Source organism: Panthera pardus, unplaced genomic scaffold (assembly GCF_024362965.1).
Source record: "Panthera pardus isolate Hobbes unplaced genomic scaffold, ASM2436296v1 HiC_scaffold_15, whole genome shotgun sequence".
NCBI classification, from domain to species: Eukaryota; Metazoa; Chordata; class Mammalia; order Carnivora; family Felidae; genus Panthera; species Panthera pardus.
In genome coordinates this window covers 32117036-32130332 of record NW_026526710.1, presented here as the reverse complement: position 1 = coordinate 32130332, position 13297 = coordinate 32117036, and the positions used below count along the sequence as shown (strand labels likewise).

The following is a 13297-nucleotide window of genomic DNA, read 5'->3' as shown; positions in this document are numbered from 1 at the left end:
ACAGGTCTTGAGAACCTACCATGTATGTGATGCTTTTAACCCCATGAAGAGAATATTATTTTCCCCATTTCACAGATGCAGAAACATTCTGAGATGTTAGTAGCATGACCTAGGTCACCCCTCAGTAAGGGGTAAACTATCTTCTCTTTTCCCTCCACCTAGCTCCCAGGGGAGTGTGAGAGACAACAGGTAAAACAGCCTGTCATAGTGTGAAAAATGGAGTCATTGTGGGCCTCTAGCATATTTTGGTTCCCTTTTTAAATTGTTAAAAGAATGTTGTCTTTCCATTTGTGCTGTTAGTCTTATATAGGTAAAATCATTGAAAATCATTTCTGATTATGTCCCTTTTTACCTGCTTCCCTGCCATACCTTTCTCCCCTAAATAAAGACCTCTGGAAAAAACATGTATTCAGCCCAGATAATCAAGTCTAATTTTCAGACAAACTGAAAGCAGTATCTTAATTTGATCAGGATTGGGAGGAGGAAAGGGATGTGGGGTGAGGTAAGAGTCTGGTTGCAGTGGTATTGAGGGTGAGGGAGGGAGGTTTTCTGCTTGCTGTAAGAGGGAGTTACCTGCCCAAAAGGAAATCAAGTTTATTGTAACTTGACCAAGTACACAGCAACGTAATCCGGTTCTTCAATTTTTGATGTGAATGCTTTAAATGAGAGAGTGTCACATTTACTCCCTTTCTTCCGGAGACCACACGTTGTAGACCGGGCCCCTCTCCTTCTCTGCCCAGGCTCCCAAGGCAAGGTTTCTTTCTCTCACTTCTTGCTGCCAGGCAGGAAATGTTCCTAGCTATGGGATAAGCGTCCCGTTTGGGGGGGCGGGGGAGGGGGGGAGGAGGGGGGAGATGAGAAAAGGAAAAGAAAAAGAAACAAAGCAAGAACTGCTAGAGCTGCTAGCCCAAGCCCCGAAGGATCACAGGGGGTTTCCAGTTTCCTAGAAACAGGGATTCCACCCACCCCCAGCCCAGGCCCTAACCGCCGCCCCCTCGCCCTCCCCGCCTCCAGCATTTTCCCCGCCCCCACCCCCAGCGGGGCTCGTGGGCGTGTCTTTAAGTCCCTGCTAATAGGGCTGCCCCGCGGGCGGGGCCGGCTTCCCGGGGCGCCCCTGACAGCTGCGGGAGCTAGCCCCTACCTAGGAGCTGGACCGGCCACACCACCCCTCTGGTGACCCGGCCCCGGTGCGCTGGTCCATGCTGGTCCCCGCCTTTGTTCTCGGGCCGGAGCGGGGACATGCACGGCTGACGATGGAAGTGGAGGACTCGGGCGGCGTGGTGTTGACCGCCTACCACTCGTACGCTCGCTCTCAGCCGCCCAGCTCCGAGCCGCGCTGTGCGCCCAGGGCCGCCGCCAGCCACCCGGGCAGCAGGTACCCAGAGCTGCTCCGAAGGGAGCAGAGGTTTCCCGGGCTTGGGGCTTTCACCTCCCAGCTGTGTTTTCTGCCAGGGCGTGAGAGCACCATCACATTGTCTTTTCAAGTTTTGGTGGACTAGTTGAGTGAGCCTCCTGTTCTTTGTATTGTCCTTGATTGAAAGTGGGAAGTGCACGAAGTCTCAGCCGGCAATGGTTAAGGTCCTTGGCTAGCAGAGGTTAGCAGCGGAGCTGTGTTCTTGATACAACTTGATGATAAGTAGGCATATGCCTCATTTCTGCCAAATTCACCCATTGACATATTGGAGATTATTTTTAAAAAAATCATTGGAAATGAGATACAAACAGAAAAGGGGAAAATTTTGAATACGTTATCCTAAATCCTCGAATACTGTTGAGTTCCTTTATTAGCTGCATGCCACCTGAGCTAAAACATAGCTGGAGAAAGTCTCTAAAAAGTAAATCTGAGTAGACTTCTAAAAGACAATTTTATTTCTAGATTTTAAAAACCACTCAACTGTATAAATATATTGGTATTATTTTATTATTACTGATGTTGACCCAGTGCTGTAAATGCAATTATAATTTATTTCTTTTGGGTCAACAGAAGTCTATAATCATCTCATTATGTGTGTTTTAGATTTAATAAAGCAGGGATCTATGTTAAATTACTCTGTATCAGTGTTCATCTGTTTGATGCAAGATCAAGGCCAATGTGACTTCCATTAACTAAACAAAGATGTTAGACCCTTAGGAAAGTTCCCTGGGCAGAACAAAAGTGTTACAATAATGAGTGAGATGGTTTGATATCTGACTCATATTTAGGGGAAGTTTTGCTTGTTTAAATGTGGCTATTTGTTTACTATGGATCCACTGGTGAATGGTTTTCTTTACAAGTGGGAAGTTTGAGGGTTGATGTGCTTTTTTGCATCCTCATTTTCATTTACTTTTTCCCATACTTTTATCATTAGTTATGTGATAATGATTACTTCTGTCTCCTAATCTAATTGATTGGTGAGGCTTTCAACAGATTGTGATTTTATTTCAAGGAATATCCTTTTGGCTAGTATCCATGAGAAGAACAAACTACATTGGCATGAGATCTATGTTAGGCTTGACTAACAAAGACAATATTGTTTCTTCTAAAAAGAGCAAGTTGAGTGAAATCTTATTTTTATGTTAAGACAGTAAGAAAATAACATTTTTCTTCCAGCTTTAGGAGCACATTGTTTTAAAGGCTACTTGTCTTTAGGGTGCTTTCTTTTCTTAAACGTTATCCTTGACTCTAATTACTCAGATTATGAATAACTAAATAGATATAAGTGAGTTGATGAGAAGCAGGGCCTAGTTTGTGCATTTTTAGATGGTCCTGGTGTAGCTGTCTTGTCTGTAACTCCCAGCAGCTGTCTAGGAGCAATAGCCAGATTGTGCCATTTGGGCCTTCCGAAACTACATCCGTTTCCAAAGCAAACTGGAGGAGAAGTTCCATTAACTCAGCATGTGGTCTTGTGGAATGATAATGCATGAGAGCAAAAGAGTTGTGTGTCATAGTTAGTGTTTTGTCATACGGTTGCCAATTAGATTTATGTTGCTCCAAGTTTTCATTTCTGGTGACCGTGTGCACCCTCTCTGTAGGAACCTTTGTACCACTCACCCTCTGATGCAGGAGATAGTTGACCCCGTCCCCTGCAACTAAATCACAAGAGAATAGCTTAATTCCTTGGTTCCCAGTAACAACAATCAAAAAGAAGTTCCTGTATTTACAAGGAGCCGGAGGACACCATCAATCATGAGTCTGATAACAGAAATAATCAGGGCCGAGTTATTAACCTTTGACTCACTAACTACTGATCAATACTTCCTTTCAAGCCAAGGAGCAAGATCGTATTGTTCTACTTATGAAGAAAGGACTCTCTCTTTCAAAAATATGCTTTCCTTTAAATTGCTTACATATGTGTAACATATTTGTGGAGGAGTGACCAGTATGGCACTAGGAAACACGGACTATTGTATCATCATTCTTGAGCTCTGAGCAGCAAAGGTTCAATTCAGACCAAACCATCTTCTCATTTTCCAAGCCTCCACTCTATCTGACTTTATGTGCTTTTGATTTTGGGGGGCCTATTTTTCCCACTAAAATAAAATCTCAATCTCTCTCTTTCTCTCTGCATCTCTCTCTTCATTATTCTCTTTTGTTCACTGTTGTATCCCAAGTGCCTAGAGCAGTGTCTGGTACATTGTGGTAGCTCAGTAAAGATGTGTTGAATAAACTAATGAATTCCTACCAAGATTATAAAATGGCCAAGATAAAATGGCAGGATTTTAAACAACAGAAGTCACTGTGTTTGTACCTACTATGTGCCAGTCACACATTACGCTTCAGTAATACAAGAATGGATAAGACAAGGTCCCTACCTTGAGAATGTGGCCCTTTATCTTTCAGACCAGTAGGATTATTAAAAAAAAAAAAAAAAAAAAAAACAAACTTGGAATAAGTGGCAACATTTTGAAATGAAGGGGCTTCAGATGTATATCTGGACTGTCAGCTTCTCATCAAAAATTATAATAAAAAAATAAAGGATCCAGCGACTCAGGCCTCTGCTGCTACCTGCTAGCACTGGCTAAGGCTGAGTAATGGCTGCTCCATTACATGCCTCCCCCTGTAACTCTTCAACAGGGAAGCTGGGTGGCTACTTTAATTTCTGTAGGGACTGCCCATTTTATTTTATTAAACTAAATAAATAACTAATTTTATTTTTATTAATAACTAATAAATAACTAATTTAATTTTATTAAACTAAATAACTTAGTTTTTAATAACTTAGTATTAATAACTAATACTAATAAACTAAATAACTTAGTTTTTAATAACTTAGTATTAATAACTAATAAATAACTAATTTAATTTTATTAAACTAAATAAATAAAAATAGTTTTATTAAACTAAATAAATAAAGTAGCCAGAATAAAGTGTACTTGCCAGTTACTCAGGCTCGGGGTCAGGCTCCTGGACCCCGCACATCATCTGTGGCATTTATTACCATGTGGCCTTGGGTAAGTTGCTTCAACTGCTTAGAGTCGTATCCAATACGACTCTGTAGTTGTATTATTACTGTTACCACTTTTCTTTTAAAGTTTATTTATTGGGGTGCCTGGGTGGCTCAGTTGGTTAAGCATCTGACTTTGGCTCAGGTCATGATCTCACGGTTTGTGAGTTCTAGCCCCTTGTCGGGCTCTCTGCTATCAGCAGAGCCTGCTTCGGATACTCTGTCTCCCTCTCTCTGTGCAAGCTCTCTCTCTCAAAAATAAATAAACATTGAAAAAAAAGAGTCTCTTATAAAAAAATAAAGTTTAGTATTTTGAGAGAGAGCGAGCACAAGTGGGGGAGGAACAGAGAGAGTAGGAGACAGAATCCCAAGCAGTCTCCATACTGTCAGCATAGAGCCCAACTTGGGCCTCGATCCCACAAACCCCAAATCATGACCTGAGCCTGAGCCAAGATCAAGGGTCCTATGCTCAACCAACTGAGCCACCCAGACACCCCTACTGCTATCACTTTTAATCACAGTTGTTGATGTAAAGAGGAGAGTAAAATATTTTTGGTACCTATCCCCAAAATTTATTCATGGAGGAAAAAGACTCGAGTACTAAGTATTTGTTGGGAGTTAGGAAGGGTGATTCCTTATTTCACAAACATTCTATCTTTACATTCTACTTGTAAATGATGAAAGAGAATGAAGGATTGTAAATTCTTAGTTCTGTTAAATGATTGTCTTTACAGTCTTGTGCTTTTTAGAGAGGTTAAGCTTCTAGACCCTTATTCAGAATCCAGAGTGAAAATATTAACATACATACAAAATTATTTCACTTACAGAATGAAAGGTAGCTGAAGATAAAGCTGGCTATCTTGAAAGTTTCTCTAAGTTATACATAAGAAATATATATGATTTTTTTTGTGAGTGTACAGTATAAAATGTCCATGAGTATTTCTGATGTTCATTTTGTTATACCATAAACTTCCTGAGAGAGAACAAAAATAGAAGAGGAAGAGAACCAGCTCTTCCTCAAAAACAAATAAAAGAAGCTAACCAAGGTTATCCTAGGAATTCTAGTTCTATAGCAATGTTAACATTTTTGTAAAGGGGATATTGTTTTGTAATATTATAACTGTGCATAGTAACAGGAATGATTTGATTAAAATGGAATTAATGATAATTAGAAAGTAACTATTGTACTTTGTGGAAAAAAACTAAATTTAGCAACTCTTAGCGCCATCTTTATTGGTACTTTCCTGGATGGAAATTAATTAAAACGTTTATTTCAAGGTGTAAACTCTTGTTCAGTTAAGTACTTATACAGGACTATGTGAGCTTCTGGACATATACAGAGGTACACTAAAATCTGGGGCAGAAACTTTTTATTGAAAACTTTTTCTAGAAGATTCAGAAATAGTAATCAAAATAGGATTCTTATGAGAGGATAAGATATTTATGGGTCATTTTTATGTTATGGTTAAAACCAGAGTCAGTGTCTCTGGTTTCTTTCTACAGCGGGGCCCCTGCTGAGTGTAGGTGCCTCCATATGTGGAGCTGTTGGAAAACATCTGGCACATTTCCTTTGATCATGTCATTTGGCTAAACATTTGGCCAGTTGCTCTGTCCATTTTTAACCTGCTCTCTTCTCCCTGATCATTAATCCTTAATGTATTCACAAAAATTCAGGGATCTAGGGCATTGTGGAATCACATTCATGAGGATAGATAACTGTTTCTTAACTTTCTATTTTGATATAATACACTTCTGCAAAACTTGCAAAAGTAGTACAGCATTTCATGTAAACTTCCTTCAGTTTCTCCTAATGTTAACATTGTGCATAACCCTAGTTTGATTATCAAAACTGAAAAATTAACAGGGGTGCATATGGTTGACCATGGATTTAACTTGATTTCATCACTTTTTCTGTTGTAGAATTGAACTTGGGATCCCATGTTGAACTTCATTTTGCCTCCCAAACCTCCAATCTCTGACAGTCTGTCCTTATCTTTTATGACCTTGGCACATTTGGAATACTGGTTGCTTGTTTTGTAGGAAGTTCTTCAATTTGGATTGGTGTGATATCTTCTCATGGTTAGATAGAGATTGTGCATTTTGGGTAAGAATTCCACAGGATGATGTTGGGCCTTTCTCAAGTGCACTATATTTGGAGGGGACATGATGGTGATCTGTCTCACTGATGTTGATGTTGGCTCTGATCACCTGGTTAAAATGGTGTCTGCTGGGTTTCTCTACTGGTGAACTACTATTTTCCTCTATATAATTAATAAAAAACTGGGGGGAGATGTTTTGTGATTATGAAATATTTCCTGTTTTCTTCTCAAACTTTACTGATTTTTTTTTCTCAATTCTTCTACATTGATGTATTTTATATACTATAAAATGCATATTCAGTATTCTCTCTTATTTTATTGTTTGATCTCCCTTTCCTTTAAAAAAAAATCAAGCAAATAAACTGGGATGCCTGGGTGGCTCAGTCGTTTGGGCGTCCGACTTCAGCTCAGGTCATGACCTCACGGTTTTTGGGTTTGAGCCCCGTGTTTGGCTCTGTGCTGACAGCTCAGAGCCTGGAGTCTGCTTCAGATTCTGTGTCTCCCTCTCTCAGCCCCTCCCCTGCTCACGCTCTCTCTCTCTCTCAAGAATAAATAAACATTAAAAAAGATTTTTTTTTAAATCAACCAAATATAAAAAATGGTTTAATATCCATAATCTGGTCTGAGTTTATAAAACCTATTCCCTAATTTTCAAAGTTTCATGATTTTTTGGAAGCAAAATTTTATTATAGTCAGGAGAAAAATAATCAGAAGGCTACTAAATTAAAATAAGAGAGGTAGTTGTTAAATCCCACTTTGCCTGGAGGTATTACTGAGGCTGTTTTCTTAGAACTATGTCTGTACCTATTGGAAAACATTTTTCCTTTACCAGTGTCCCTGAGGTGTTATTTGAACCTTTGCAAATGTATTGTAACTAAAGTAAACATTTAATTCACATATGATCAAAATGCCTTCTCATTCCACTCTTAAACTATTTCATTTCTGAAGTAGTTCTTATTCTCTGTTTTCTTAATCTGTGGTCTCTAGATATCATCAGTTCTAGCAAAAAATAAAAGTTAAATGTTATGGAGCAGAGGAAGAGAATAAAATGTTTCTCAGAAGAAAATTTCAGAAATAAGGTTATCCATTTAAGCGATAGAGTTTGTTTTAAGCCTCTTTGGATGAAACTATAAGGTCATGCATACCCCTACCTAGGACAGAAATGAACCTTTTCTTAATGAATGACTGTCATCATTAAGACAGTATAATTTACAGTGCTCTATGTAGTAAAGGCACCCTATTGGGATGCGAAAGTTTACTTGCCTTCATAGTAAATAGCCTGCATTGGTGTCTTGTTTTATGTCTTCAGTAATTTAAATATTTTTGTTGTTGTTATTTCCCAAGGCAGTCTTGAAACCCTTTAGTCATACTTACGTTCTTTTTAATGTTGTTATTTTAACATGCTTTATGATTTACTTTTCATTGGATAATCAGGGTTGTGAGAACTGTGTAAAGAAAATGCTATTCAGAGGACCAGAATGCATAATCTAACACAAGACTTTGATAGCACTTATTTCAGTTTCTGGAGTGTTTCTTGGTTTGCTTGTTTGCTTTCAGTTTCTTGTTGTGTTCTGGTTACTGGAGTTAGTGAGTTTTGTACAATGTGTCATTCTTCACCCATGGAATCTCATGTGCCCATTTCTTTGTGATTACTAGAGGATGAACTTCAGAACAAAATAATAGCGCATCTGGTTACTCTGGTCTCTATAATGGGAGCTAAAGAAAGTAGTAGATGGTTTCACCGCATATTTATCTTAAATATCTGGGGTTTATGACACATTCTTTCAGTATCAAATGTGTTACATCACTTTGAGTAAGTGAATATTATAGGTAAAACTGTCCCTTTGACAGGCATTAAGTGCTCAGTGATTCCAAGGGTGGAAGAACATATACTAAGTATCACTCAGAGAACCGGCTGCCTTGTCTCATATTACTCTTAAAAACTAATTAAACCTCTGCATTCCATTTGTGATCCCTCAGATTGATAGATGATGACTGCAAACAGGCACACAATGGAGAGGACAGGAAGCTAAAGTATGCAGAATTTTTTAAATTGTCAAACACTTGAGATTTATTTATACCATTTTAGTAATTCTAAGTTAGGGTGCTGATTATCTTATGGATAAGAGAGAAGTTTTTACATCTGTGTTAAATGTTGTGGTTGGTTAGCCACAAAGTTTACTTTTGTACATCTGTAATGTATACAGAAAAGAATCCCTCTAAAATTTCCTATTCAGTTTTCATTTATTGAAAATCAATTTAGAAAACACTGCCAATACATTTGCCTTTATGCAAAGGTCCATCAGTGTATTTACATTTTCAGATCTGTGGAGATATCTGACAGGTGCTTAGAAAAAATGTTGAAAGTACAAAATTGGCATTATAGTTAATAATATGACATTTGATCTCTTCCCTTGACACTTTTCTCTCCACACCTAAAAGTTTACACAGTAACTAAAGTTAATACCTCTGTGGTTGGAACTAAACCCATATATAAGTAGCTGGAAATGAAGAGCCAAACAAAAGAGAATAAATTTAGTCAGAGAAGTAAGGACTAAACTTCTTTCCAGAAAATTTCCTTAACAGTAGTAGCCAGAGAGTTTTCATCTGTCATAACAGAATGATCATTTGGCAATTAATCACGTATTGTCCTATGATGTCATTTCTTTTTTTTTAGAGGCCTGTTTTTATTGAGAACTTATTTAGCTTAACATACATTATCTTATTTAATCCTTACAACAGTCCTGAGAAGTAGGAAGACAGTAAGGCACAGAGTAGTCCAAGGTCACACAATGAGATAATGATTCCCACTCAGCCCTTCCAAAACTATTGTTTAAATCTTGAAACATTTAGTATATTATGGATTTAGTGTTTTCCTGTCTCAGTTTGATCATAGGTTAATTGAGAGGAGGGACAGTATTATTATTGTGTCCTCCTTAGCAAACTTACAACTTTCACATAGTAGGTGTTACAGATACTCAGTTTTGATTTAGTCTTTCCTTTTGCAGTAATTTTTATTCTATTTTAATGTAATAAGCATCGGTGGGTTAAGTATGGGTGGATAGAAATAGTTTGAAACATTTTGTTATCACTTGAAGCAAGTGCAATGTTAGGAATTTTTTTCCCATTAATTTAAAAGCTGTATTCTTGCCCTTCATGCAATCTTAGGTAACAGTATTTTAAAGTAGACAAACGTGCTGGAAAAGTCATTCATTTTGACCAAGACAGTGAGATCTAAGCAATTAGTAACAGGAAATCTTCCTGTGGCTTTTTTTTTTTTTGGGGGGGGGGGAGGGGGGTGGTGGCAGAAGTGGGGGAGGGTAATTTTTAATCTTTTAATCCTTAGGTTGATGTTCTTAGTAACTAGCTCTTAGAACTTTTCATTTAGTTTTATTAATTGCTTTCTTTAACTACTAAGTTAGATTTCTATGGTTAAAAATATGTTTTTCACTTCATTCCTTGAAATTGGACTCACAACATAATTCTTGATAATTTTTTTTCTTCCTTTTGGGGAAAGCTCCAATAAATTATTTTTAATTAATTTTTTTTTAATTTTAGCATAGTTAACATACAGTGTTATGTTAGCTTCATGTGTACGACATAGTGATTCATCACTTCCATACAACACCGTGTGCTCATCACAACAAGGGATCCTTAATCCCCATCCTCTATTTCACCCATCTCTCCACCCACTTCCCCTCTGGTAGCCATCAGTTCTCTATAGTTAAGACTCTGTTACTTGGTTTGTCTCTGTCTCTGTCTCTGTCTCTGTCTCTCTTTCTTTTTTTCCTTTGCTTTTTTGTTCATTTTTGTCTTTCTTTGACTGACTTATTTTGCTTAATATTATACACTTTAGCTGCATACATGTCATTGCAAATGGCAAGGTTTCATTATCTTTTATGGCTGAATAATATTCCATTATATATATGTGTACACACACATACATACATACATACACACACATCACATCTTCTTTATCCATTCATCTATTGATGATATTGATGGACACTTGGGCTGCTTCCATAATTTGGCTATTGTGAATAATGCTGCTCTAAACATAGGGGTGCCTGTGTCCCTTCCAATCAGTATTTTTGGGTAAATACCAGTAGTACGATTACTAGATTTAGAGTAGTTGTATTTTCAACTCTTTGAGGAACATCCATACTGTTTTCCACAGTGGCTGTACCAGGTTGCATTCTCACCAACAGTACAGGAAGCTTCTTTTTCTGTACATCTTTAAAAAGAAAAAATTTTTTAATGTTTATTTTTGAGGAGGGGAGAGATGGAGTGTGAGCAAGAGAGGGTTAGAAAGAGAGGGAGACACAGAATCCGAAGCAGGCTTCAAGCTCTGAGCTGTCAGCACAGAGCTGATGTGGTGCTTGAACTCATAAGCCGTGAGATCATGACCTGAGCTGAAGTTGGATGCTTATTCGACTGAGCCACCCAGGCGCCCCTTCTTTTTGTCTATATCTTTACCAACACTTGTTTTAAGTATATATACATGTATATACTTGTTTTATATATATGTATGTGTGTATATATATATATATATATATATGTATGTATACATATATATATATTTTAAGATGTATTTATTTTTGAGAGAGAGAGAGAGAGGGAGAGAGAGCAAGCTGGGAAGGAGCAGAGAGAGAGAGAGGTACAGAAGATCTGAAGCGGGCTCCACGCTGACAGCAATGAGCCTGAGGCAGGGCCCAAACCCACGAACTGTGAGATCATGACTTGAGCCGAAGTTAGATGCTCAACTGACTGAGCCACCAGGTGCCCCTGTTACATATTTTATTTTAGCCATTGTGACAGGTGTGAGATGATATCTCATTGTAGTTTTGGTTTGTATTTCCCTGATGATAAGTGATGTTGAGCATATTTTCATGTGTCTGTTGGCCATCTGGATGTCTTCTTTGGAGAAATGTCTGTTCATGCCTTCTGCCAATTTTTTTAATTGGATTATTTGTATTTTGGGTATTGAGTTGTATCTGTTCTTTATATATTTTAGATACTAACCCTTTATCGCATATGTTATTTGCAGATATCTTCTCCTATTCAGTAGGTTGCCTTTTAGTTTTATCGATTGTTTCCTTTGCTCTACAGAAGCTTATTATGTTGATGTAGTCCCGATAGTTTATTTTTGCTTTCATTTCTCTTACCTCAGGAGACATATCTAGAAAAATGTTGCTGCAGCTGATGACAGAGAAATTACTGCCTGTGTTCCCTTCTAGGAATTTTATGCTTTCCTGCCTCACATTTAGGTCTTTAATCCATTTTGAGTTTATTTTTGTGTATGGTTTAAGAAGGTGGTCCAGTTTCATTCTTATGGATGTAGTGGAACTGTTTTCCCAACACCATTTGTTGTGTTTTTGGGGCACTTGGGTGGCTCAGTCGGTTAAGTGCCCAACTTTGGCTCAGGTCATGATCTCATGGCTCGTGAGTTCGAGCCCTACATCGGGCTCTTTGCTGACAGCTCAGAGCCTGGAGCCTGGAGCCTGGGGCCTTCGGATTCTGTGCCTCTTTCTCTGCCCCTCCCCCGCTTGTGCACACTCTCTCTCTCTCTCTGTCTCTCTGTCTCTCTCTCAAAAATAAACATTAAAAAAATTAAAAAAAGAGACTTTTTCCCATTGTATATTCTTTCCTGCTTTGTTGAAGATTAACTGGTCTTATAACTGTAGCTTTATTTCTGTGTTTTGTATTCTGTTCTGTTGATCTATGTGTGTGTTTTTGTGCCAGTACCACACTGTTCTGATTACTACAGCTTTGTAAAATAACTTGAAGTCCAGAATTGTGATGCCTCCAGCTTTGCTTTTTCTTTCTCAAGATTGCTTTGGCTATTCAGAGTCTTTTGTGGTTCCATATAAATTGTAGGATTTTTTGTTACAGTTCTGTGAAAAATGCTACAGTGTAAGAAATCTTAATGCAAGTTGAGAAACAATACTCCATGAGAATTAATGGGGCTTTTTCCTATTTTCTCTCCCAATATTCAGTCAGGTTTTTGCCTTGTCATGATTTGAAACCAACCAAGAGACCAATCCAGATCTTAGACCATACTTCTGTGAAGATCAGTTTTTTCCAAATCTTGCTCAAAAATTTAGATACGATAAGGTAGGTTGTGGCAATCCAGACCCCTGAGCCATGCCTCGCCTTCCCTAAGTCTAAGCATAGCCCTTATCCATCAGTGATCTTGGAACCATGCATAATGCCGACTTAAATTGTCCTGCGAGCGAGGATTCCTGTTTTGAAAATTATTTCGGAGCCCACTGTCGTCTGGACTTGAGTCATCTGGAGAGGTCAGAGTCAGAATGGCCTCTGGCTGTATGCACTTGTGTTTATTTCGCAAGGTATTCATTTTGATAAACTTAGGTTCTTGGGACACCAGAACTACAGAGACTGGACGGTCATTGTAGTTATATATAAACAGCATGGTTCGGACATTTCTGCTAACTGCTGTGTCTTTAGGAGTCTCTTCTAACTATTCTTTTAAATTTTTTTTTTTCAATGTTTTTTATTTATTTTTGGGACAGAGAGAGACAGAGCATGAAAGGGGGAGGGGCAGAGAGAGAGGGAGACACAGAATCGGAAACAGGCTCCAGGCTCTGAGCCATCAGCCCAGAGCCCGACGCGGGGCTCGAACTCACGGACCGCGAGATCGTGACCTGGCTGAAGTCGGAGGCTTAACCGACTGCGCCACCCAGGCGCCCCCCTTCTAACTATTCTTAACCAGTCAGGGAGTTCAGAGTGTGTTACAAATAGGAATGAAGCATC

General features: G+C 38.5%; 1 protein-coding gene across 7 annotated transcripts in view; it reads left to right on the top strand.

The window, feature by feature from the left end:
- Window positions 1–13297, top strand: part of ARHGAP28 (Rho GTPase activating protein 28) — a 222855-nt gene that overhangs the window by 31861 nt on the left and 177697 nt on the right. For 4 of the 7 annotated variants that reach the window (XM_053902404.1, XM_053902403.1, XM_053902402.1 and 1 more), the window contains exon 1: window positions 1093–1375. The exons of 1 other annotated variant lie outside the window; for it this stretch is intronic. In XM_053902404.1, the coding sequence (XP_053758379.1) occupies window positions 1200–1375 (176 nt within the window). In that variant the 5' untranslated portion in view covers window positions 1093–1199. Of the gene's footprint in view, window positions 1–1092; window positions 1376–1476; window positions 1596–13297 lie in introns of those variants that run through there. 2 more of the 7 variants (XM_053902405.1, XM_053902408.1) reach the window with 2 other exon arrangements.